Raw genomic sequence first — 26,266 nt, 5'->3', positions numbered from 1 at the left:
ATGCAAGAATATTTCTTTGCTTTTTTATAAATGTCGATACTAATGTGTGCGAGAAGATTGCTTCACTTTTGACCCGTTATAAATGTCACTGACAATTACAAAAAATTAATATCACATACGGAGTACAAATTGAATCTTTGTAAAGGGATCGTCTCAAATCATTACGATGTTCCTATTGAACATGATGACACAAAAACATATTGTGAATTTGTGACGTAGCAATCATTTTGTACAATTTCAACGCAATTATACGAGGGTCATTAATGAACATTTAGTAATTGGTCCCTTCCTCTTTCCTTGGTCTTTGTGTGCCAAAACCAAAGGATAACAATTGACCAGGACAGAGGGAGCTAATAACACTACTACAGATACAGGCTATAACAACGGTCAAAAACCGTTGTTATATAAAAAAGCGGACGTTGTTAATGCGTCCGTTGTAGAAGGTTTTAACAACGGTTGGCTTACTTAAGGAAACCGTTGTTAAAACTATTAACCACGGTTTTATGTATAAAAACCCGTTGTGGAAAGTGTGACACAATTTTGGGGGGAAAGTTATAACAACGGGTTTTAATATACAAAACCGTTGTTATAACTAAAGACAACGGGTTGTTATAAAATAACCGTTGTTGTTTGTTCTTAAAAAATAAAAAAAAAATTAAATTAAATATTACTAGATGCATGCATAATTACTACTGTTAGAATTCCAATGCATGCATTATTACTGACATCACTGTACATATGAACGGATAATATGGAATTAGAAGGGTTAGTAAACGGATTTGAAGGAGCATTATTGAGAGATATGATGATGATTATGGCACAACTTCCTAACATATTTATTAATTAAAAAGCAATTAACTCAACCCACACACATTGCTTAGTATAAATACATTGCATATCTCAACTAACATTTCCATTATTATCTCATATATTCATCTCCAAACTCTAACTGTTAAAACAAACTCTACTTAATCTTTCAAATCAAACTCAAAAAACTCTAACAAAATGAATGATTTCATCCTAAAGACTCTTACCATGATCGAGAACAACAACAACTTCATCCGCCGGTTCCTCCATATTGAGGAAAGTTTCAGGAGCTACCTTGCGGAAGCTCGAACCGCACTGAAGCACGCCAAAGAAGATGGCTTGACGGAGCAGCAGCAGTTGCAGCTATATGACGATATAGCAACTGCTGAACGGAACCTCCAAATAGCCAAGGAGGAGAGGATGGATACGATAGAGCACAATAAGATCCTCCATGAAAATATAAGAATTGCATTTTTACATATGTAATTTTTTTTTTTTAATTTATGTATTTATAAATATATATATATATATATATATATATTAATTATGTTTATCTTACTTCTTCATGCATCTTGCTTCTTCATTGTTTTAGTAACTAATTATGCGAACAATACTTAAACAAATAACATAATGGTCGATAAAAACACATATATGCAAAAGAAATAAATAGAAAAAGAAAATAATGACGATGAAACTAACGAGTGTGGCGAGATTTACCCGATAAATACGAACGTAATAGACGATGAAATCAACAGTGACGGCGAGAAGAAGCGACGATGAGAAAGTGAGAAAGAGAGAAAGAGAGAAAGAGAGAAAGAGAGAAAGAGAGTGTGTGTTTTGTGTTTGTTTGTCTGCTGTGTTTGTGTTTGTGTTTGTGTATTAAGGGTTGTGTTTTGTGGTCAGCAGCAGACTTGTTTGTGTGGTTTATACAGATATGGAAGGTATTGACAACGGTTATTAAACAACAACCGTTGTGAAATATGTTTTAACAACGGTTGTAAAAAACACCCGTTGTCAAATATGTTTTAACAACGGGTTTCAAAAATAACCGTTGTGATTACTTTTCACTAACTTTGCGCCAATTTTGCGCCAAATTATTAACAACGGTTGTGCATGTGTGACCCGTTGTTAAAAATAATAACAACGGTTTTTATAACCATACCCGTTGTAATTTATTTTAGTAAAATTCGCGCCATACATTCTACAACGTCTATTGTGATTTTCGTGAATAATCGTTGTTAAAGGGGCGTTGTAGTTGCCTAAATTTGTAGTGGTGTAAACAATCAAACAAGAGTTGTTCCTAGGGTTCATCTTTAATACGAGCTACAAAATACGGTCAAACAGGAGCCGATGTGCCTAGGTTTAAGCCGAGGTTTGTTAGTTAATAGTGTACAACTCTCGATGACGTTGCTTATGTATGTTTTTTGGGTTGTGATTGCAGTTAGGTATGCGGTCTATGAAATTCAGACATGAGAAGTTTGGCGGTAAATTCAGACATGAAATTCAGACATGAGAAGTTTTAGTCTTTAAGTGCTTTATGTATATAAAAATGGAGTACGCCTTAACAACAATCCATGTTAATTAGGAAACGACATCAAACAATATATACGATTTTTAAGCCACTCATCACAATCTTTATATGAACAATATTAAGGGGGATAAAAATTCTAACGCAATGTAGAGGAAAAGAGTTACTAAGAGGGACTTACTCACATGAAAGCTATAAGGGAGGAGGAAGGGGAAAGGGATGAAGGTGGAGAAAGAGAGTAAGGGGAAACAAGATGAGGTAGAGAAAGGGAAATAGAAGGTTGTGGTTGATAAGAGGAAAGGAAACGAGGAAGGTGGGGATGAGAAATAATGGGAAGATATGGAGGAGTAGTACGAGGAAAAAGGGAGTGATGTACTATAAGAATATGTGGAAGAGCAGGGGAAACAAATGATATATAAGAGGATGATGAGGCACATAGAAGGTATAAGGGAGGGGGAATTGGAAAGTTAAAGAGGAGGACCACGAGGATGAAAGGGGGAGGTTACCATTTAGCCAAATTGGGCACTACGCCCGCTATATTCACTGGTGCAAATAAATTTACCTGCCATCAAATATTTGATTCTTCTATGCTTTGTTTGGCCAAATCTAGGGAAAGAATCCTTCTAATATCCACTTTATTAAAATTAAATCTTCCAAAGACACAAGTAGGAAAAAATTACAAGTAGCATCAAATAAAGTTCAGCACATCTTTGACTATATATATACCACCTTAATTGCCTTCTAAGTGTAGCACAAACCCGCACCCAACAAAAAAAAAAGATTAACTACTTGCAGTCTAAGGTGGCCAAAAATTAATGTGCCCACATTGTAAACGGTTGTTATGTTGCTATTACTCACACAACATTAATAAGATTATAAAGTGGCAATGTTTAAGAGAAACAAAGGGGGGAAAGAAGAGAACGAGGGGAAGGGGGTATGGAATGAGGGACAAGAAGAGAAAGAGGAAGAGCGAAGGGGAGTCGGAAAAATTGTAGGAGGAGATCAAGAGAAAGGAGGAGACTACGGATGTGGGAAGGGGAAAGGGATGGAGGCCGAGGAAGAGAATTAGAGGAAAGAATAAGAGGTAGGGAGAGGGAAATCGAAAGTTGTGAACGATAAGAGGAAACAAAAAGAGGGAGGGAGAGGGATGAGAAAAGGGAATATATGAAGGAATAGTACGAAGAAAATGGGAGGATTAATATTATGAAAGCAAGTGGAGGAGGAGGGGAAATGGAGGATATATATATAAGAGGAGGATAAGAGACATGGAAGGTATAAGGGAGGAGGAAGCTAGGGGAGAGGTATGGAGGTCGAGAAAGAGAGTACGGGGAAAGAAAATGAGGTATAAAGATGGAAATAGAAGGATCTGAATGACAAGAGGCGGAGGATGAGGAGGCGGTAACATTAAAGAGAAAAAAGAGAAGGAAATGGGGAGATGAGAGATGAATAAGGGAGTGAAGGAGGAAGGGGGTAAGGGGAGTAGGACTAAGTTGATGGATGTACTATGCTAATTGAAATATCCTAATTCTATAGAATACTCGCATATTTTGTCCAAAATAAGACTAAACACACTCCTAATGAATATAGCTAGCCGAAAACACGATAAAAACACAAACCAAATTGCAAGCGTAAAAGGAATTAGCCATCTAAGAAAAAGTCGCGGAAACATAGAAGGTATAAGGAAGGAGAAAGGGGAAAGGAAAGGAGGACTACGAGGTTGAATAAGAAAAGGTGGTTTAAAATGCGACGGCGTTGAAGAGAAAAGAGGGAGATAAATAGGATGACAAAGTAGAGGGGTGAGGAAGGCTGTGGAAAAGGAGAAGGAAGAGGAGGAGTAAGGAGGGCTAAGGGGATAAAAGTGATTAGTATGAGAAGGAAGGGGAGGAGGAGGTGTGATGTTTACGTTACTTCGCAAAGTACAATATAATACTAATGTCTTATGTATTCCATGTTCTTTAACAGTTAATCATCCAAGTAAAAAGTGTAGTTATATTCGGATATTCATGCTCTCAACAAAGTTAAATACAGATTATTTACGAATGGTTATAAATTTGTTTGCAATCAATTCAACCATCAAAATAATTTAACAAGAAGAGTTTCATTGTGATCCACACTCAACATGTACAAACAACCGAACCAAATCGTATATTCATGTTCCCAACAAAGTTAGATACAAAATATTTACGAATGCGATCGTGTTTGCAATCGATTCAAACTTCCAAAAAGTTATAACAACAAGAATTTCATTGCGATCGCCAACCAAATCAAGATTCATTATTATGCATTTGAAACGTAAACGATTAAAATATCTTGGGGGACGGCGCGCATCGCGCGCCGTACAACCAACTAGTTAAAATGAAAAGAGAACACTAGACCACTTTTGGTTTGTAATAATAATGTTGAGATCCGACGGTGTTGAGGCCAGCCACATCTTCCGGACCAATCACAGAAGTGTGAATCATCATATGTACATTTGGCTAACCCAAATTCTTGCTTTAGAAAACCAAATCAAATAGATACCAAATGACGTGAAAATTTGTTAAGGAATGCAAAAACAATTGTCCTTATTATCACCATGTGCTAGTATTTGAATCTTAAAAAGAATACTTCGTCTCAAGTCATACCTATTGGTTAACTTAATCCGTCTCATGGTAGACGGACACTATCCGTCTAAAGCTGTAGACGGATAGTGCCCCCTTCAAAACATGCAAGTGAGGGTATTCATTTCTCACCCACTTACACTATCCACGTTCATTTTGTGAGAGGGACACTGTAGATATATAATATTGTAGGAATTCAGAAATATCATCCATATGTGGTAACATAATATGGAAAAATAACTCGCCCTGCCAAATAATATAACATCTATTCCCTCCATTCAGAAATATCATCCACTTTAGTTCAATTTTGTATGCCTCTAGGAATCAAAACAAATGCACGTCGGATATGGGGACATGGCCTATCTGCTTACCCACACCATTTGCTACTACTGCTTTCCAGTTTTAACTAAGACAGGTCTCCAACTTCTTGGTTTGGACTTTGGACCAAACAAAAAGCCACACCCTTTCTATCGACGAGCCCGTATGAAGTTTTCAAAATAGTGCGCCGAGATAAAGGACACACAAAAGGCAATTTCAAGATAAATTACACAAGTGTTAATGATATCCTAATACAGAGCCTCAACCATTCTTATATTCCCAGAACATACATCAAAACAAGTAGAAAAATCTGCTTTGGGCAAATTTGAACTAGGCAACGCATCTAGATAATTGTCTTGCCTCTTTTAAGACATTTCTTTGTACCATCTTGCCACCTCTACAATGTCCCAAAATAGCACATGTCAACCAACTTAACTAGAAAAGTTGGGTGACATAACTTGGTTCGAAACACATCAGCATCAAAATTAGGCATGCTCCCTCCACGCCAAAAGTCCCAAAGTGAGGTGGTTGAAGAAAATGTCTTAAATACTACAAAAGCAAACGCGTTCACATTCTTTTTAAAACCGGCACCTTTGGGGAGAACGCACGAATCCAGATGATCAGAACGTGTCTGTAGGCTACTGCTTTAGTACAAGGCCGATGGGACAATGATCACTACCAACGACATCAGGGAGGATGTAAGAGTCGTGAACTCTGTCAGCAAGTGATTCCGAAACTAGGAAATAGTCAAGTCTCCATCCTGTGATTCAAATATGGATGACCAAATAAAAATACAAGAACGAGGTTTGAAGCTAGCAAGAACATGTAATTGGTATATGCAAGAACTAGTACCTAGTAATTTATGTTAAGAAAAACATTGTATTACATTAAATTTCATTATTTCATCATTACAATATAATAAGTCAACTTTTTACAGGTCTTGTGAGAAGACTCCTAAGATTATCCTTTATTTTATTTTTTGGTTAGTTAATGGGTATATGGGTAGGCTTCTTAGTTTTATGGGCTGGAGTGGCAATATTATATTAATGTGACAGTCTCTCAAAAGACTGAGTCATTGCTTCCACCATGAATAGTAGTCTCACTTCTTATTTTGTTTCCTTCTTTACAAAATTGAATGCAGACACAGAAAAGGAACATATGATAAACTACAACTCTGTTTAAATTTCAAAAACGCAGAACATATTTAGAGAGGTCACGCACGCTACAAAGCATCAAGACCCTACACACTTCCAAGTAAATGACCGCATAGACCAATATGACCACTTCAATAGTTCAATCCATAGATGCACTGATTATGCATTGAGCAAATAAGATCAATACCTCTATTAGTTTTACGTCCACCATGTCGGTAGCCCCAGTAAGTATAGCCAACAACATCGGATCGCTTTCTAAACGTATCCACAAATCCTTTTGATAGAAAGTTGTTCTCAAATGATTCCCTTTCCTCAATTGTGAATCCAACACTTCTTTTGTTTCCCTAAGTATTTAAAACCAAATAATCAACTATTTAAATTGTGGAAGAGGTGCTACTCTCAACAAGATGAAGAAAGGGGACATGTACAAAAAGGTAATGCTGTCATGTTTTTAGCCAAGCGACTTCCTTTCAGTGTTATAACTATAAAATTAAAGCAATATAGTATCAGGATGACCAATGTTGAAGGATAAAAAGCTAAATAATGTAAGTTGGAGCATTTGACTTGTCTTAGTATAATCCAAAATAATTTTATAAGTTTCAACTCTATTTAATCCACATATTTTTGCCGTTTACCACCATGATTCATCATATTTACCCTGTTGCCTCAACAAAGGCTTTTTGCCGTTTACCACCATGATTTTAGGCCACTTTGATGGCGCCGTCGATGAGGATTCTTACGGTTGTGGTTTCTCCGGCGATGAGGTTGGTTTCGCCGGCGTACGACGGCGGGATGTCATTGCGGCTATCAATCAACGTCACCTGACGTATGAGTTACTACTGTCTGTCTTGTGTCAACTTGGTGTTCTTTTTTTTATTTTTTTTTGTTAAATTAAAATGAAGTGAGAATACTAGAATTGGCTCCACTTTTGGTTTGTAATAATAATGTTGAGATCCGACGGTGTTGAGGTCAGCCACATCTTCCGGTCCAATCACAGAATTGTGCATCATCATATGTAAATTCTTTTTTTTTTATTTTTTTATTTTTTTTTTTATAAGAGCCAAATAGATACCAAATGACATGAAAATTTGTCTAAGAAATGTAAAAAAAAAGTGTCCCTAATATCACCATTTGCTAGTATTTGAATCTTAAAAACAATATTTCGTCTTACGCCATACCTATTGGCTAACTCAATCCGTCTCATTGTAGACGGACATTATCCTCCCACAAAATGCAAGTGGAGGACAAGTAAGACAACCATTTCTCACCTACTTGCACTATTCATTCTCATTTTGTGAGAGAAACACTCTCCGTTTACAGCTTTAGACGTGAGAAATTGTGTTGCCTGAGGACTTGGTCAATGCCTCGTTTCATTTCCATACGTGGTAACATAATATGGAAAAATAATTCGTCCTACCAAAAAATATAATAATATATCTATTCCTCCATTCAGAAATAGCATCCACTTTCGTAGATATATACTGTAGGAATTGACATTAACATAATTTGTATTTTAGTTCAATTTTGTATGACTCTAGGAATCAAAAGAAATGCACGTTGGATATTGGGACATGGCTAGACCTGTCAAACGGGTTAGGCGGGTCGGGTCATACAAATTGGGTCAGAATACGGGTCGGGTTATACAGGTCACGGGTCGGATTATGGTCAGAATACGGGTCAAGAAATAATTTCTAACGTCTTTTTTAAATGATTTTTTAAATTTAAATTATATTTTTTTTAAAATGTAAATCATATTTAAAATTAATAATTTGATCGTATTCAACGTTTACATTAATTATATTGAGATAATTATAAATATTATAAAAGTTATATAAAATTAACTTTTTAGTTATTTTTGTAATTTTCAGTAATAAAAAAAAATACTTTTTTAACTATTTTTTTCAAATATAATATATAAATATTAATATTTTAATAAAATTCTTGATTTACCTTTGACCCAACGGGTCGGGTCTCGACCCTAAAATAACGGATCATTTCGGGTTCGGGTCAAACGGGTCGAAAAAAACGGGTTTGTAACCCTAAAAACGGGTCGGGTCGGGTCGAATTTTGACAGGTCTAGACATGGCCTATCTGCTTACGGCTTACCCACTATTTGCTACTACTTTTTAACTAACACAGGTCTCCAATTTCTTGGTTTGTACTTTGGACCAAACAAAAAGCCACACCCTTTCTATCGACGAGAGCCCGAATGAATTTTTCAACACGGTGCGCCGAGATAAAGGACGGACAAAAGGCAATTTCAAGATAAATTACACTAGTGTTAATGATATCCTAATACAGAGCCTAAACCATTCTATATTCCCAGAACATACATCAAAACATGTAGAAAAATCTGCTTTGCGCAAGTTTGAATTAGGCAACGCATTTAGATGATTGTCTTGCTTCTTTTAAGACATTTCTTTTTACCATCTTGCCACCTCTACAATGTCCCAAAATGGCACAGGTCAACCAATTTAACTAGAAAAGTCGTTAAGGGTGACATGACTTGGTTCGAAACATATCAGCATCAAAATTAGGCATGCAGCTCCCTCCACACCAAATGTCCCAAAGTGAGGTGGTTGAAAAAAATGTCTTAAATACTACAAAACCAATCGCGTTCACATTCTTTATAAAACCGGCACCTTTGGAGAGAACGCACGAATCCAGATGATTAGAACGTGTCTGTAGGCTAACTGCTTTAGTACAAGGCCGATGGGACAATGATCACTACCAACGACATCAGGGAGGATGTAAGAGTCGTGAACTCTGTCAGCAAGTGATTCCGAAACTAGGAAATAGTCAAGTCTCCATCCTGTGATTCAAATACGGATGAGCAAATAAAAATACAAGAACGAGGTTTGAAGCTAGCAAGAACATGTAATTGGTATATGCAAGAACTAGTGTACCTAGTTATGTACGTTAAGGAAAACATTGTATCACATTAAATTTCATTATTTTATCATTACAATATAATAAGTCAACTTTTTACAGGTCTTGTGAAAAGACTCCTAAGATTATCCTTGATTTTATTTTTTGGTTAATGGGTATATGGGTAGGCTTCTTAGTTTTATGGGCTGGAGTCGCATTATATTAATGTGATAGTCTCTCAAAAGACTAATTGCTTCCACCATGTTAGTAGTCTCTCTTCTTATTTTGTTTCCTTCTTTACAAAATTGAATGCAGACACAGAAAAGGAACATATGATAAACTACAACTCTGTTTAAATTTCAAAAACGCAGAACATATTTAAGAGGCCGCTGCACGCTACAAAGCATCAAGGCCCTACACACTTCCAAGTAAATGACCGCATAGACCAATATGACCACTTCAATGGTTCAATCCATAGATGCACTGATTATGCATTGAGCAAATAAGATCAATACCTCTATTAGTTTTACGTCCACCATGTCGGTAGCCCCAGTAAGTATAGCCAACAACATCACGGATCTTTCGCTTTCTAAACGTATCCACAAATCCTTTTGATAGAAAGTTGTTCTCAAATGATTCCCTTTCCTCAATTGTGAATCCAGCACTTCTTTTGTTTCCCTAAGTATTTAAAACCAAATAATCAACTATTTAAATTGTGGAAGAGGTGCTACTCTCAACAAGATGAAGAAAGGGGACATGTACAAAAAGGTAATGCTGTCATGTTTTTAGCCAAGCGACTTCCTTTCAGTGTTATAACTATAGAATTAAAGCAATATAGTATCAAGATGACCAATGTTGAAGGATAAAAAGCTAAATGATGTAAGTTGGAGCATTTGACTTGTCTTAGTATAATCCAAAATAATTTTATAAGTTTCAACTCTATTTAATCCACATATTTTTGCCATTTACCATCATGATTCATCATATTTACCCTGTTGCCTCAACAAAGGCTTTCGCTCCAAGGTGATATGGAATGGTTGAATCTAGACAACCTTTTCACTGAAATTGCAAGGAAAATATTTCTTATTGACTCTTCACAAAGCCTAGATGGTTTTCCACTACTTCATGAAAAAAGAGGACCATTTATCCTGTTTCATAGTATTATGTTTAATGGCAAACTGTTAAAACAATCGCAAATGAAAATAAGCCAAAACTTCTAAAGATAAACAATTTAAAACCAACTGGCATAGTGTGATGATCCGCACAAAATCCGGACCATAACAAATAGGTATTAGATACTCATATTAAACAAGTGGATTGTACCAAATTTTGCTACAAACTTACCGCAGGGTTGTAAATGTCGATCTCTTGATGTGCACAATTCAGATCACCAGTCAATATTACAGGTTTTGACTTTTCTAGTTCCTGCATAATACGAACGCCAATCAATAACTTTGGTAGACACCCTGTAGATAATTTAGATCTAACATCTCCACCACATATATACAGTGTCAGAGCAGGCAAGCAAATCTAAAGCATAAAAAGAACAAAGCCAAAGTCCCAAAATGAAATGAGGATCTAATGCAAACTGATAGAGCAACATAAAGCTGTAACTATGAAAACATCTTTGGGGAGAGCCCTATAAGCAAAAACCAGCTCTCCAATCCACCTACTTTCCCTTCCAATAAAATACCATTGCAATACTAAATGGCCCGTGAGGTCCTACTACTCCACGTGATACCAGCCAGTGATCCGTAAGGGGCAGATAAGAAAATAACATATGAAGGTAATGAAACTACTAAGCAACAAGAAAATGATGAATACTACTACACAAAAAATGAGCATCCACTCATCTAAAACAGGTGGGTAACTATTCCATATTAAAAGGAAAAAAAACGGACACCATATATGAGAGGTCCAGAACAATACAGTGGTCAGTGGGTATATCACCATGCTGAAACACCTTAAACTCCACCTTAGGATTTCCAATTGCCCAGGTAGAGCCTTATAGTCCGAATGACTAATCAATTATTGAGATATGAAAAGATGGAAGTTGCAAAAATTAATACAGCTGACGTGATACCTTGAAGTAAACAGAAGTAGAATGTGCAGGAAACTTATAAAAAGCTAATGCCAAAAAATACACATGTTTGATCAAGTGATTATGGAAATTTTAAAGGAAATACTACTTAGATAATGTTAAGATAATGAGACAACTTATAAAAGCATGATACAACATCGTAATAGCTTTAATCCCAAAAGCAAAAGAGCTACATAAATTTCTCAGCCATTAGCCTCTAATATAATATTATCAATTTATAATCATGAAATTCATGCGCTTCATTCATCTCAGACCCCTGAAGAATATATTATCAACACACGAAAACCAATCGTGGTAATGCGCTAGCATTTAAAAAGTGTCGAGTACAACAAACATTTACCAACCAGCAGCAAAATTTAAAGTTTAATAAATTCATTCTTACCTTAATGTAATGGCTGAGAGATGGTAATATGGCCACTAATAAGAAGACAACAGATTCAGAAATTTGAACTTACAACAGAGTCAGCCGTGAAGTTGAAGTGTTGAAACAATATGGCCACTAATAAGAAGACAATCCCAATAACTATACCCAGTGACTCCGGTCTGCAAATCAAAATGAGACATTGTAAAACATTTCTTATCCAGTGTAAGATAATGCTACACTAGGCTAAAATGAGGTCTAGAAATATAATACAGCATAATCTTAACCAAAAAATTTCTAGTAAAACAAAAATTCCAAAAACCAACATAAACAACTTACTCCCTAGTCCCTCTATCCGAGTCAATAAGGCCCATTTTTGAAATTCCATGAAAAGTCCGACCCATCAATTTCACAAATCTTTTCGTATTATCCACAAAAAAAAAAGGGAAATATAACCATTTGAAGCTAAAAATGAATCCCATAAACTAGGTGAGACCGTCTACGATAAGGAAATGTGGTTTTCAGAAGTTGAATCTTCAAAAACTTGACGAATTTAGTCACAAGGAGGTTTAACTCTCTACATCCCTCGCAGTTTATCATGTTCCAATGAAATTTCAGAAGCAGAAGGGGAGAAAAGAGACGGAAAGTGCAATAGGTGTCAACAATTGTCCGGAAACTATTGCATTTTCTTATAAATAAACCGAAATCAAGGCAAATGATGGGTATAACTATCTGAAATCAGTAAACTTGAAATCTTAAGATCTTTACATCAATATATTGATGTAAGTTAATGGTCCCAACAGAAAAGTTCCACAATTACTGAACCAACACAAGGAATTCCCAAAAATAGAAACTTGGATGTTAATCAAACAATTCCAATCGAAAAATATGATGCTGAATGTCAAAAATCCCCAAAGCTACAAAATCAAAGCAAATATTTCAACTAAATTAAATGCAAGCAAATAAGAGCCAAGTAATTGCAATTCAGGGTGCATTGATGAGGTCGAAAATGAAAAGAGGGAAAGAGTGACTAACACTTTGATGAGACCTTGTGGAGTTCCTCTTTTATTAATATCAAAACCGAACAAATTACGACGAATGACGTAACGAGAAGCCACCGGTATCAACTTTATTGTTAACATAAATCCGGCGACACTGAGGGCGGCGTTGATGAGGATGGATCACTTTAGTTGGGCGTCGATGTTGAAGTGGAATAGTAAGAGGTAGGCGTACGTGAGGAGGAGTATGCCTGATAGACACAGGATTTTAGGCCACTTTGATGGCGCCGTCGATGAGGATTCTTACGGTTGTGGTTTCTCCGGCGAGGAGGTTGGTTTCGCCGGCGTACGACGGCGGGATGTCATTGCGGCTATCAATCAACGTCACCTGACGTATGAGTTACTACTGTCTGTCTTGTGTCAACTTGGTGTTCTTTTTTTATTTTTTTTGTTAAATTAAAATGAAGTGAGAATACTAGAATTGGCTCCACTTTTGGTTTGTAATAATAATGTTGAGATCCGACGGTGTTGAGGTCAGCCACATCTTCCGGACCAATCACAGAATTGTGCATCATCATATGTAAATTCTTTTTTTTTATTTTTTTATTTTTTTATTTTTTTTTGATAAGAGCCAAATAGATACCAAATGACATGAAAATTTGTCTAAGAAATGTAAAAAAAAAGTGTCCCTAATATCACCATTTGCTAGTATTTGAATCTTAAAAACAATATTTCGTCTTACGCCATACCTATTGGCTAACTCAATCCGTCTCATTGTAGACGGACATTATCGTCCCACAAAATGCAAGTGGAGGATAAGTAAGACAACCATTTCTCACCTACTTGCACTATTCATTCTCATTTTGTGAGAGAAACACTCTCCGTTTACAGCTTTAGACGTGAGAATTTGTGTTGCCTGAGGACTTGGTCAATGCCTCGTTTCATTTCCATACGTGGTAACATAATATGGAAAAATAATTCGTCCTACCAAAAAATATAATAATATATCTATTCCTCCATTCAGAAATAGCATCCACTTTCGTAGATATATCTTTGTAGGAATTGACATTAACATAATTTGTATTTTAGTTCAATTTTGTATGACTCTAGGAATCAAAAGAAATGCACGTTGGATATTGGGACATGGCTAGACCTGTCAAACGGGTTAGGCGGGTCGGGTCATACAAATTGGGTCAGAATACGGGTCGGGTTATACAGGTCACGGGTCGGATTATGGTCAGAATACGGGTCAAGAAATAATTTCTAACGTCTTTTTTAAATGATTTTTTAAATTTAAATTATATTTTTTTAAAATGTAAATCATATTTAAAATTAATAATTTGATCGTATTCAACGTTTACATTAATTATATTGAGATAATTATAAATATTATAAAAGTTATATAAAATTAACTTTTTAGTTATTTTTGTAATTTTCAGTAATAAAAAAAAATACTTTTTTAACTATTTTTTTCAAATATAATATATAAATATTAATATTTTAATAAAATTCTTGATTTACCTTTGACCCAACGGGTCGGGTCTCGACCCTAAAATAACGGATCATTTCGGGTTCGGGTCAAACGGGTCGAAAAAAACGGGTTTGTAACCCTAAAAACGGGTCGGGTCGGGTCGAATTTTGACAGGTCTAGACATGGCCTATCTGCTTACGGCTTACCCACTATTTGCTACTACTTTTTAACTAACACAGGTCTTACTTTGGACCAAACAAAAAGCCACACCCTTTCTATCGACGAGAGCCCGAATGAATTTTTCAACACGGTGCGCCGAGATAAAGGACGGACAAAAGGCAATTTCAAGATAAATTACACTAGTGTTAATGATATCCTAATACAGAGCCTAAACCATTCTATATTCCCAGAACATACATCAAAACATGTAGAAAAATCTGCTTTGCGCAAGTTTGAATTAGGCAACGCATTTAGATGATTGTCTTGCTTCTTTTAAGACATTTCTTTTTACCATCTTGCCACCTCTACAATGTCCCAAAATGGCACAGGTCAACCAATTTAACTAGAAAAGTCGTTAAGGGTGACATGACTTGGTTCGAAACACATCAGCATCAAAATTAGGCATGCAGCTCCCTCCACACCAAATGTCCCAAAGTGAGGTGGTTGAAAAAAATGTCTTAAATACTACAAAACCAATCGCGTTCACATTCTTTATAAAACCGGCACCTTTGGAGAGAACGCACGAATCCAGATGATTAGAACGTGTCTGTAGGCTACTGCTTTAGTACAAGGCCGATGGGACAATGATCACTACCAACGACATCAGGGAGGATGTAAGAGTCGTGAACTCTGTCAGCAAGTGATTCCGAAACTAGGAAATAGTCAAGTCTCCATCCTGTGATTCAAATACGGATGAGCGAATAAAAATACAAGAACGAGGTTTGAAGCTAGCAAGAACATGTAATTGGTATATGCAAGAACTAGTGTACCTAGTTATGTACGTTAAGGAAAACATTGTATCACATTAAATTTCATTATTTTATCATTACAATATAATAAGTCAATTTTTTACAGGTCTTGTGAAAAGACTCCTAAGATTATCCTTGATTTTATTTTTTGGTTAATGGGTATATGGGTAGGCTTCTTAGTTTTATGGGCTGGAGTCGCATTATATTAATGTGACAGTCTCTCAAAAGACTAATTGCTTCCACCATGTTAGTAGTCTCTCTTCTTATTTTGTTTCCTTCTTTACAAAAGTGAATGCAGACACAGAAAAGGAACATATGATAAACTACAACTCTGTTTAAATTTCAAAAACGCAGAACATATTTAAGAGGCCGCTGCACGCTACAAAGCATCAAGGCCCTACACACTTCCAAGTAAATGACCGCATAGACCAATATGACCACTTCAATAGTTCAATCCATAGATGCACTGATTATGCATTGAGCAAATAAGATCAATACCTCTATTAGTTTTACGTCCACCATGTCGGTAGCCCCAGTAAGTATAGCCAACAACATCCGGATCTTTGCTTTCTAAACGTATCCACAAATCCTTTTGATAGAAAGTTGTTCTCAAATGATTCCCTTTCCTCAATTGTGAATCCAGCACTTCTTTTGTTTCCCTAAGTATTTAAAACCAAATAATCAACTATTTAAATTGTGGAAGAGGTGCTACTCTTAACAAGATGAAGAAAGGGGACATGTACAAAAAGGTAATGCTGTCATGTTTTTAGCCAAGCGACTTCCTTTCAGTGTTATAACTATAGAATTAAAGCAATATAGTATCAAGATGACCAATGTTGAAGGATAAAAAGCTAAATGATGTAAGTTGGAGCATTTGACTTGTCTTAGTATAATCCAAAATAATTTTATAAGTTTCAACTCTATTTAATCCACATATTTTTGCCATTTACCATCATGATTCATCATATTTACCCTGTTGCCTCAACAAAGGCTTTTGCTCCATGGTGATATGGAATGGTTGAATCTAGACAACCTTTTCACTGAAATTGCAAGGAAAATATTTCTTATCGACTCTTCACAAATCACAAAGCCTAGATGGTTTTCCACTACTTCATGAAAAAAGAGGACCATTTATCCTGTTTCATAGTATTATGTTTAATGGCAAACTGTTAAAACAATCGCAAATGAAAATAAGCCAAAACTTCTAAAGATAAACAATTTAAAACCAACTGGCATAGTGTGATGATCCGCACAAAATCCGGACCATAACAAATAGGTATTAGATACTCATATTAAACAAGTGGATTGTACCAAATTTTGCTACAAACTTACCGCAGGGTTGTAAATGTCGATCTCTTGATGTGCACAATTCAGATCACCAGTCAATATTACAGGTTTTGACTTTTCTAGTTCCTGCATAATACGAACGCCAATCAATAACTTTGGTAGACACCCTGTAGATAATTTAGATCTAACATCTCCACCACATATATACAAAGTGTCGGAGCAGCAAGCAAATCTAAAGCATAAAAGAACAAAGCCAAAGTCCCAAAATGAAATGAGGATCTAATCAAACTGATAGAGCAACATAAAGCTGTAACTATGAAAACATCTTTGGGGAGAGCCCTATAAGCAAAAACCAGCTCTCCAATCCACCTACTTTCCCTTCCAATAAAATACCATTGCAATACTAAATGGCCCGTGAGGTCCTACTACTCCACGTGATACCAGCCAGTGATCCGTAAGGGGCAGATAAGAAAATAACATATGAAGGTAATGAAACTACTAAGCAACAAGAAAATGATGAATACTACTACACAAAAAATGAGCATCCACTCATCTAAAACAGGTGGGTAACTATTCCATATTAAAAGGAAAAAAAAACGGACACCATATGTGAGAGGTCCAGAACAATACAGTGGTCAGTGGGTATATCACCATGCTGAAACACCTTAAACTCCACCTTAGGATTTCCAATTGCCCAGGTAGAGCCTTATAGTCCGAATGACTAATCAATTATTGAGATATGAAAAGATGGAAGTTGCAAAAATTAATACAGCTGACGTGATACCTTGAAGTAAACAGAAGTAGAATGTGCAGGAAACTTATAAAAAGCTAATGCCAAAAAATACACATGTTTGATCAAGTGATTATGGAAATTTTAAAGGAAATACTACTTAGATAATGTTAAGATAATGAGACAACTTATAAAAGCATGATACAACATCGTAATAGCTTTAATCCCAAAAGCAAAAGAGCTACATAAATTTCTCAGCCATTAGCCTCTAATATAATATTATCAATTTATAATCATGAAATTCATGCGCTTCATTCATCTGTAGACCCTGAAGAATATATTATCAACACACAGAAAACCAATCAGTGGTAATGCGCTAGCATTTAAAAAGTGTCAGGAGTACAACAAACATTTACCAACCAGCAGCAAAATTTAAAGTTTAATAAATTCATTCTTACCTTAATGTAATGGCTGAGAGATGGTAATATGGCCACTAATAAGAAGACAACAGATTCAGAAATTTGAACTTACAACAGAGTCAGCCGTGAAGTTGAAGTGTTGAAACAATATGGCCACTAATAAGAAGACAATCCCAATAACTATACCCAGTGACTCCGGTCTGCAAATCAAAATGAGACATTGTAAAACATTTCTTATCCAGTGTAAGATAATGCGACACTAGGCTAAAATGAGGTCTAGAAATATAATACAGCATAATCTTAACCAAAAAATTTCTAGTAAAACAAAAATTCCAAAAACCAACATAAACAACTTACTCCCTAGTCCCTCTATCCGAGTCAATAAGGCCCATTTCTGAAATTCCATGAAAAGTCCGACCCATCAATTTCACAAATCTTTTCTTATTATCCACCAAAAAAAAGGGAAATATAACCATCTGAAGCTAAAAATGAATCCCATAAACTAGGTGAGACCGTCTACGATAAGGAAATGTGGTTTTCAGAGGTTGAATCTTCAAAAACTTGACGAATTTAGTCACAAGGAGGTTTAACTCTCTACATCCCTCGCAGTTTATCATGTTCCAATGAAATTTCAGAAGCAGAAGGGGAGAAAAGAGACGGAAAGTGCAATAGGTGTCAACAATTGTCCGGAAACTATTGCATTTTCTTATAAATAAACCGAAATCAAGGCAAAGCGCATCACAAGGGAGAATTTGAAGACAAGAAGACAGTGTTAAGAAGCGAAGCAAGGTCCTGGTCCCGGCGGAGAACACACTTGCCAGCTATTTCCAAACTTCAAATTTATTTGACCTCGCTGCCGCAGAACGCAACAGCTGACGCATTTTGGGCTTTTCTCCTCTTTTCTCCTCTTTTCTTCTTAATCTTATGAAAGACTATAAATACCCCCTCTCTTAACCATATGTAGACACAACCCTAGATCTAAATTCATTTCCTTTTCCAAGTTTTTGAACCTTGGTAATTACATTGCTAATCTTTCCCTAATTAGAAGAAGTTCTTCAATTATTTAGTAGTAGAAATTGGGTTGTAAGAAGATTGAAGGTTCCTCCTTCCTTATTGTTCAATCCAAATTCCTTTGTTGCTATTGAGTTTGTATTATTTCTCTTCCTAATTTCATTAGTTTACATTTGCTTTCCTTTTGAGTTTTGTTTGGTTGTTTATGTTAAATTTCCATACTTGTTGTTTGATTGTTGTTATTTCCTCTTTTGTTCATCTTTCCTTTGTTCATCTTTGTTATTTACACCCAAAGATTGAATTTTTGATTCCCTTATGCTAAATATTGAATCTTTGAGTAGTTTGGGTTAAAGATTGTGTCTTTTAGTTTAATCATCCTCTTTATTAGATTAAATTATCCTTCTTCATAATTATTGTTGGATTATTTGCATGTTTAGAAGTAGAATTCATTTTCCCATTATGTTTATGCTTAAAGACTCCATCTTTATTGCTTGTCTTGCCTTTAGAAACATTATTAGTGAGTAGTCTTCTACTAGGACTCGGTTTGACCCGGTATGGGTAATTTTACTAATTAATTCTCATTTAGGCTAATTTGTTGGGGGAAATTGGTGAGGGTAGCTTAGAGGAATGAATTGTTTATGGATTGATTTTGGGTAGTGTCAATTTGTGACCCTTGTCCACCAACGAGAGTTGGTTAGGTTGGAAATTGGGTACCCGGAACTTGACCCTAATGCTAACCTCGGTTGAGACCGAAAGGGAGAACCGGGGTAGAGTACCTCTAAGTTAGCGTTTGAAATCGACCCTCGAGAGAGGGAGTGGGATGACCCGGAGTTAGATGGGGGCTTAATGACCTAAGTTTATGCTAGGCTACCTTGAGAATTACATGTGTTTTCGGGTTGTTGGGCTTTAGGCTTGGGATACCGACTTTCGAACCCGAGAGGGGGGTTAGTTGGGATAGCTAGTGTCCTATTGCGAACCCGAGAGGGAGGTTCTAGGCGAATTAGAGCCATCCCCCCCTTACCTTTCTACCTCTTAAGATTAGCCGAGAGAATTAACATGTGGAATTACGTATATTCATGGGAGAACCGAGTTCTAGCCCTTTCCTATTATTTAATCCACTCTTAATCCTTTTTAGCTTGTTCTTTGTTTGTTTCTTTGTCTAGTTTATTAGTCTTTCAATTTGCTTATTTAGGGCTAGATCGTTACCACCTCTCAATTTTAGTTTGACTTAGCAAAGCTCGTGAATTAGAACAATTAGTAATCTACCTACTCCTTGTGGGATCGACCCTCTAAAGTGTGCATCGACAAATCGTGCACTTGCGAGGTATACCTTGATACCATCAACTTCTATCCGGCTTATCAACAAAAAAAATATTGAACTTAGTGCCTTAGTACAAGTAGTCTGCCAATTGCTTGAATTATAGCATTGATGATGACTGTGAGTTGATAGTTTTAGAGACCGTTAGCGCACGGACTATTTGAATTACAACATTATGGCATGTAGGGACAATGATATGAGACCCCATCATACTAGCCCGATGTCACGGTTTGGTATTTTTGCCGGATCGTGGTGCTCACCCTTGCTCGACACAAAAGTAAGAATGCAAGCAACAAGAGTGTTGTACTATTGAGGGATTCCCCACTAGCACGCTTCTCGGGACTCGAAGTGTGCGTCGAAAATCATAATCACGATTATCAACAGCCGGCACGCGAATGCAATAAAAGTAAGTAATACGATTATTGAAAGCAATTGTCAAGCAATATCAAAGTTAATGGTAGGAAGCGATTTTCATTAACTAACACTCCCTAAAGAGGCTTATTTAATAGTTCATGACTAGTAGTAGGAAACATTGAACGTGCAGAATAGTGATGATGTGTTTTCGAAAAGCCTAAAAATGCATCTTAAACTAAAAAGCTAGCTCCAAAATTCAAATAACACTCCATTTGCATAGATGAGACAATTTTTATTTTCCGATTTTCAGGGCATTTTCCTTTTGTGCTATGTGCGGTGGGATATGACCCCGACAAAGTCGGATTGCGGTGGTGGGGGGCTAGTATTATCATAACTCCTTAAATTCTCTGGAAATGCTCAAATGATATTTATTAGAATTGCCCCCATTTTTTATTTTGAGTATGTTTTTGGCGATAAAACCTCCTCGTATTTTATTGGAGAGATCCATTGATGATTGACCTTATTCAGAAGGGTAATCGGTTTGCACAAAGTAAACGGGACATTTTTCAAGGAATCAGTTCGATTGAGAGCAAGTGCACTGGAAGAACTTAATATTAAGTTCTTCCTTTGTCATGTCATATTTTGACAATCCCAACAGTTTAACATTTTTTGTCACAATGGAAAAACCTCTAATAAAGTTCTTCCATAATTCACAATTAATTATTTAATGTTTAATTGGTTAATTATACAACTAGTTTAGATCCCGCACAATAAATGCGCGGTATTTATAAAGTTTTTATTTTGTATTACTTAATAATTTTAAATTAAAACATCATCAATTTTTAGTATTTTACGTTATTATATTTTGATTTGAAAAAAAAAATGAATTGTAAAGTTATTCAAGAAAATTGAGTAAAATTGAACCGCAAAACAATAGTGGTATCTCATTAGTTGGTCATTTTTTTCGTTAATGTATTTTGCTTCGAGAAAAAAAAAACTGAAAATTAATCCAAGAGAATTGAGTAATGTGTTGAATTATATTTTTTTTAAAGTTTTTTTATACCACAAAGCCGGTGATTCCAATTTTATAAATTATTTCAATATTTTTTTTTTGTCATGGAAGTAATCAAAACGATTTATAATTTTGTTAATACAAAGTATGAGCCAAGTCATTCTTAAATAATAGCATCAATAAAAGATTTAATAATTTATAAATTTATATTTTAGTTAAAATATTATAGTTTAATGTTTATTGAAAATTATATAATTTGATAAAAAGATTAATTTTAGGGAAATACATTATAATTATTAATTTGTTTATTTAGTGAAAACAATTAAATAAATAGCTTCCTTATTTAAAAAGATGCTTTTTTGAGGGAAACTTTATAAATTCACCTATTCATTTAGTAAATAGGGGATTTAGTAAATAGGGGATGAGACTCACAATTTTTTATTTTTTTTATTTTTGTAGAAAAAACTTGATTCTTATTTTCAAACCAAGTTTGTTAATGTAAGAACAAACTTTTTGTTGCAATGGGACACTTTATTTTAGAAGTTCTTATTTACAAATCCAATGCAAGAACTTCCCATTGCAATTGCTCTGATGTTTTGACCCAAATAGGAGCAGAAGCTCAAAGAGACGATAAAAACCCTAATTAAATCGGTAGCAAATTTTTTTTTTTTTTTTTTTGAGAAAAGATCATTATCATTAATAAAAAGTCATACGACATCTACAACATATGCCAAGCTCAATCGAATACAAATCGATTACAACCATAGAAAATAAATTCTTGTTCAAAGAATGAAACATCGCAATGCAAGTCTCACATCGATTCGCCGCAAAAGGCTTTCATCCATAAGAGGTCTCCGAATCTTTCGACGAGTATCCATTTATTTCGACGTGATTGATTGTAGCCATGAATCGGACAAAATATGTAAAACCATATAACGATCTATAACAACGCCGATCTTTCACGACTTATTAGAAAAGCGCAAATGAACGGAAACGAAAGCTCTCAAAGCGAGAGAAGGACACCACCGATAGACGGGGACGGAGGGCTCTCGAAAAGAGAGACGAAACAAAAAAAAGTGAAATTAAACAAAAACATAAAGGAAAATAGATTGCAAACTATTGATTGAAAATTAAAGCAATTTTGGGGCTTACCATCGATTGATGAGAGCCCCGTATAATTGATGGAGGCTAGGGTTTTTAGAAATAGTTTTTTTTAGAGAGAAGTGGGGGGTCGTGGGCGGTGGCAAATTTATTTTAGAGACAATTAAATCGGGAAATCAAAAATCAAAAATCCCATAAACCAAATCAAATCAATAAAAATGAATCCTTATTTAGTGGAGGATACGGAAGTTAGGAAGAAAAGTGTAGAATGGCAGATGAACAACAAGGATAAAAACCCAATTATGGATCCTTATTTAAGTGAGAAGTTGAGATTAGGTATGTTAAAGAGAGAGTGGGATATGGATATTAACAGCAGAAAACAGCAGATAAAACATCCAAATAATCCATGGATTCAAGAATTCCAGGTTCAAGTAAGAGATGATTTGAGCTTCATACTTTGTCCTCGAATAAAACTGGAGTATGATTACATTCTCCTTCATTATATTCGTACAGCGCCCATGAACGCGAGGAAATTTGCTGAAAGTATTCGGCTTAGTTTTATGGAAAACACACCGTCTATATACTTCGATTTGCACGAGGTTGTTACCCATAGATTATATCATAATAGAATTCATAATTACGATATTGATGGTAGCCGTGAAGGAACACTTGTGTCAAAGGTTAATATTTTTATCAGGGATTTAAGTTTTATTGGTGATTGCGATATAAATATAAATTCAGATTTGTATAGTAAGATTAATCTTGCTTACGAGTCTCTTGCCCAGAAATTTGGCATCTTCTCCTTTACCTCATGTGGACACCAGATTTACATGAAGGCTAAGCATATTTCTTCTCAAGATCCTTGTTTTCTTCTCTCCCAGTTTCATACTGCTAATCCAGGTGTGTATTATATTCTTTTTTGTTCTTTGTTCTTTGTTTTTATCTAGTGCACACCATCTGTTCGACGAAATTACTCAGTGAAAATGAATCCCAATTGCAAGAAACCGAGATATGGGCAGTTGAACAATGTTGACAGGCTCTCAGATTTACCGGATTTTATCATATATCATATCCTTTTTTTTCTGGGTTCGAGACAGAGGTATAGAACTAAGCTAGCATCTTGTCGAAAGATGGGCTCGTCTTTCTGCTATGACTCCATATCTTTGAGTCTTTTCACATATGACGAAAAATGTCCGTCTTCAATAATGGGTGTATTACTGTAGTGCCTTTGCTTTGGTTTACCATGTTGAGTTATCATTTCATAATGTGGATGTTGAATCAATTCTTTCAAATTAGTGTGTTTTGTTTTGGCAGAGTACATGGGTAGTGCTATACCTGTTATTATATTGAATAACTTGGTTTCCAAGTGGTTTGTGCAACCCAACTCTTCTGAACCATCCAAGGAGCTTTTAATTGGCTTTCTTTGTGCTTTTGGCGAAATCAGGTGAGTTAATTCCTGCTTTTAGTCTTAGTTTAAATAGGCGCGCCTTGGATAAGGCACTAACCAAAACGCCTCGGTGCATTTTAGGTGCGCCTTTTAGACAAGGCGCACCAAACAACGCTAACTAGTACGCACTTTCCATATCTTTTAGACAAGACTCACCATTTCAATTCCCCATTATTCCTAACTTCACTCCTTGACATGTTAGCCAACTTGAAAACTCCTAAAAAGGCTATTGTTGCCCAAAATTTATTTGGAAATTACAAACTTGCTATAAAATATAGGGCGCCTCACGTCCAAAAAGCGCGCGCGCCTTCGCCTTGCGCTTTGCGCCTCGTCGCTTTGGCCCCCTAATGCCTCAGTGCGCCTTGCGCATTTTCAAACTAAGCTTTTAGTTGCTTTTTTCTGTATGTACCCACCTCGTGTTTTTCGATTATTCTACCTGTGTACCCGTCCTTTTTTTTTCTAAACCATCATGTCTACACCTGGACTCTATTAGGAAGTCCAAACGAGCAAGTGACCTAAGTTAAACGTGACGGCTCTAAAAAGGTAGGGACTAGGGGTACATATTAGATTGGAGAATGATATTGTAGTCACAAAATCTCATTATAGACGGCACATATCCGTCTATAACTAAAGACGGGCCAAATACAATACCACATTCCTAATAGGACAAGCAACAAGTGGGGTGGTGGGGGCCAAAAATGTCACCACTTTCGAGCTATTTGACCCGTCTTTAGTTATAGACGGATATATCCGTCTATAGCAAGACTAGCTGATTGTAGTTTTAGGTGTATAATCTTTGTTGAAATTCTTATTTTATTAGGTATCTCAGTGTTTCAAAGAACAAGTTGGAAGGAGAGTTATTTAGTGTATCGGTTCAGTATCAGGACAATGATGACTTCCTCAAAGCTCTACGAACTTTGTGTTGTTGTTCTCTACGCCAGGTACTAATGACGACTTAAGAGAATGATTCATGTTAGCTAACCCCAAATCACTTGCAATAAAATCTAATATGCAATATATGTGCAATTGCGCAGGGAGATTCAGGTGAGTTGGTTGACTATGAGGTTACTTTGGGCAGGGACGATGTTTTCCCGTCCCAAGGGTGAGTTGGTTGAGCTTGCATTAGCACCTTATCCTGGCAAACAAGGAGGAGTAGATATTCTCTGGAATGCTGCTAAAAAATAGGATGCAGTGTGATGCAAAGGACTGACACAGTGCATAAATAATTAAATTTGACTCGGAGAGTCTTGTGCACCGTGTAAGCAGTGAATTGACTTGCTTGCTGAGAATTGTTCTGTACTACTCCCATGATTTCGCCGTCAAATTAAGATGCATATTCTCTTAGATTCAAGGAAGTTGCGGTTTCTGTTTTACTTTGTTATGTTATTCTCTGCTCCCGGAGTCCCAGTGATGCAATCCACTTTGTGCTGTTAAGAGTTTCTTAAGCTCCCCTGTGATGTGCCAGAGTATAATTTAGCTTACCTTACTCTCTCCATTGTATTTATATCTTCCCCTTTTACCTTGACGAGTATTTTTAAATGGTGTTACATTTAAAAATAGTTATTTTGAAGTACTTGTTTTAAGGAAAAAATACTCATAGAAATACTCCGCAATTATTTCTTTAAATCAAGGAATGTGACCATATCATTTCGGATTTGTAACTAGTTAATGTCTCGACATGTCCTCAATATTTTATTTTATGTAGTTTTAAAAAGATTAAATTACCGTTTCACACTATATTATTGTAAAATCATTAGGTAATGAACTAATGATAGTTTGCATAGATTTGTACTATACTATTTACTGGCTACGATGCTTGTTAGCTTATAATGAATTTTGGTCTTTTAAAGATACCAGAAGGGTTGGATTGACACTAGACCTGTCAAACGGGTCGGGCGGGTCGGGTCGGGTCTCGGGTCGGGTCATACGGGTCGGATCAGAATACAGGTCGGGTCAAATACGGGTCGGATCAGATACGGGTCGGGTCATACGGGTCGGGTTAGGGTCAGAATACGGGTCAAGAAATAATTTTTAACGCCTTTTTTAAACGATTTTTTTAATTTAAAAAATATATTTTTAAAAATAAAAATATGTTTAAAATTGTTATTTTAGTCATATTCATCATATACAATAATTATATTGATATAATTATTAAAATAAAGTTTTTTTAATAATTATTTTATTATTAAATATTATAAAAGTTATATAAAATTGACTTTTTAGTTGAATTTTTAATTTTAATAATAAAAAAATAATTTTTTAACTATATTTTCAAATATAATATATAAATAATAATATTTTTAATAAAATTCATGATTTTCCCTTGACCCAACGGGTCGACCCGTTCGGGTCGGGTCTCGACCCTAAAATAACGGGTCATTTCGGGTTCGGGTCAAACGGGTCGCGGGTCGAA

The 26,266-nt window shown here is 35.7% G+C and overlaps 1 protein-coding gene and 1 long non-coding RNA gene across 3 annotated transcripts; one reads left to right on the top strand and one right to left on the bottom strand.

Moving 5' to 3' along the window:
• Positions 1–14,509: 14,509 nt before the first annotated feature.
• Positions 14,510–17,674, bottom strand: LOC141590878 (uncharacterized). The gene is made up of 4 exons (XR_012520532.1): positions 17,650–17,674; positions 16,507–16,587; positions 15,673–15,833; positions 14,510–15,101 (listed from the first exon to the last, which is right to left on the bottom strand). It is a non-coding gene; the product is annotated as an uncharacterized LOC141590878 (long non-coding RNA).
• Positions 17,675–22,499: 4,825 nt separating this feature from the next.
• LOC141591671 (uncharacterized) lies at positions 22,500–25,517 on the top strand. Of its 2 annotated transcripts, none has more exons than XM_074412075.1 (4): positions 22,500–23,306; positions 23,703–23,850; positions 24,674–24,794; positions 24,888–25,517. In XM_074412075.1, exons 1-4 carry the CDS (start codon positions 22,625–22,627, stop codon positions 24,957–24,959), a joined length of 1,023 nt encoding a protein of 340 aa, XP_074268176.1. In that variant the 5' UTR covers positions 22,500–22,624; the 3' UTR covers positions 24,960–25,517. The 2 variants fall into 2 exon arrangements, with proteins under 2 accessions (XP_074268176.1, XP_074268177.1); XM_074412076.1 differs by having other exon boundaries at positions 22,504–23,306; positions 23,721–23,850.
• The last annotated feature ends 749 nt before the right edge of the window (positions 25,518–26,266 follow it).

The sequence above is a fragment of the Silene latifolia genome, chromosome 7 (genome assembly GCF_048544455.1).
Source record: "Silene latifolia isolate original U9 population chromosome 7, ASM4854445v1, whole genome shotgun sequence".
Taxonomy (NCBI): Eukaryota; Viridiplantae; Streptophyta; class Magnoliopsida; order Caryophyllales; family Caryophyllaceae; genus Silene; species Silene latifolia.
Note: the sequence above shows the minus strand (reverse complement) of the source record. Positions and strands in the feature narration are given on the sequence as shown.

Coding starts and splice junctions, on each gene's coding strand:
- LOC141591671 (XM_074412075.1), top strand. CDS start 22,625: ATGAATCCTTATTTAGTGGAGGATACGGAAGTTAGGAAGAAAAGTGTA. Junction 23,307..23,702: donor GTTTCATACTGCTAATCCAG/GTGTGTATTATA, acceptor CTTTCAAATTAG/TGTGTTTTGTTTTGGCAGAG. Junction 23,851..24,673: donor TGTGCTTTTGGCGAAATCAG/GTGAGTTAATTC, acceptor TTATTTTATTAG/GTATCTCAGTGTTTCAAAGA.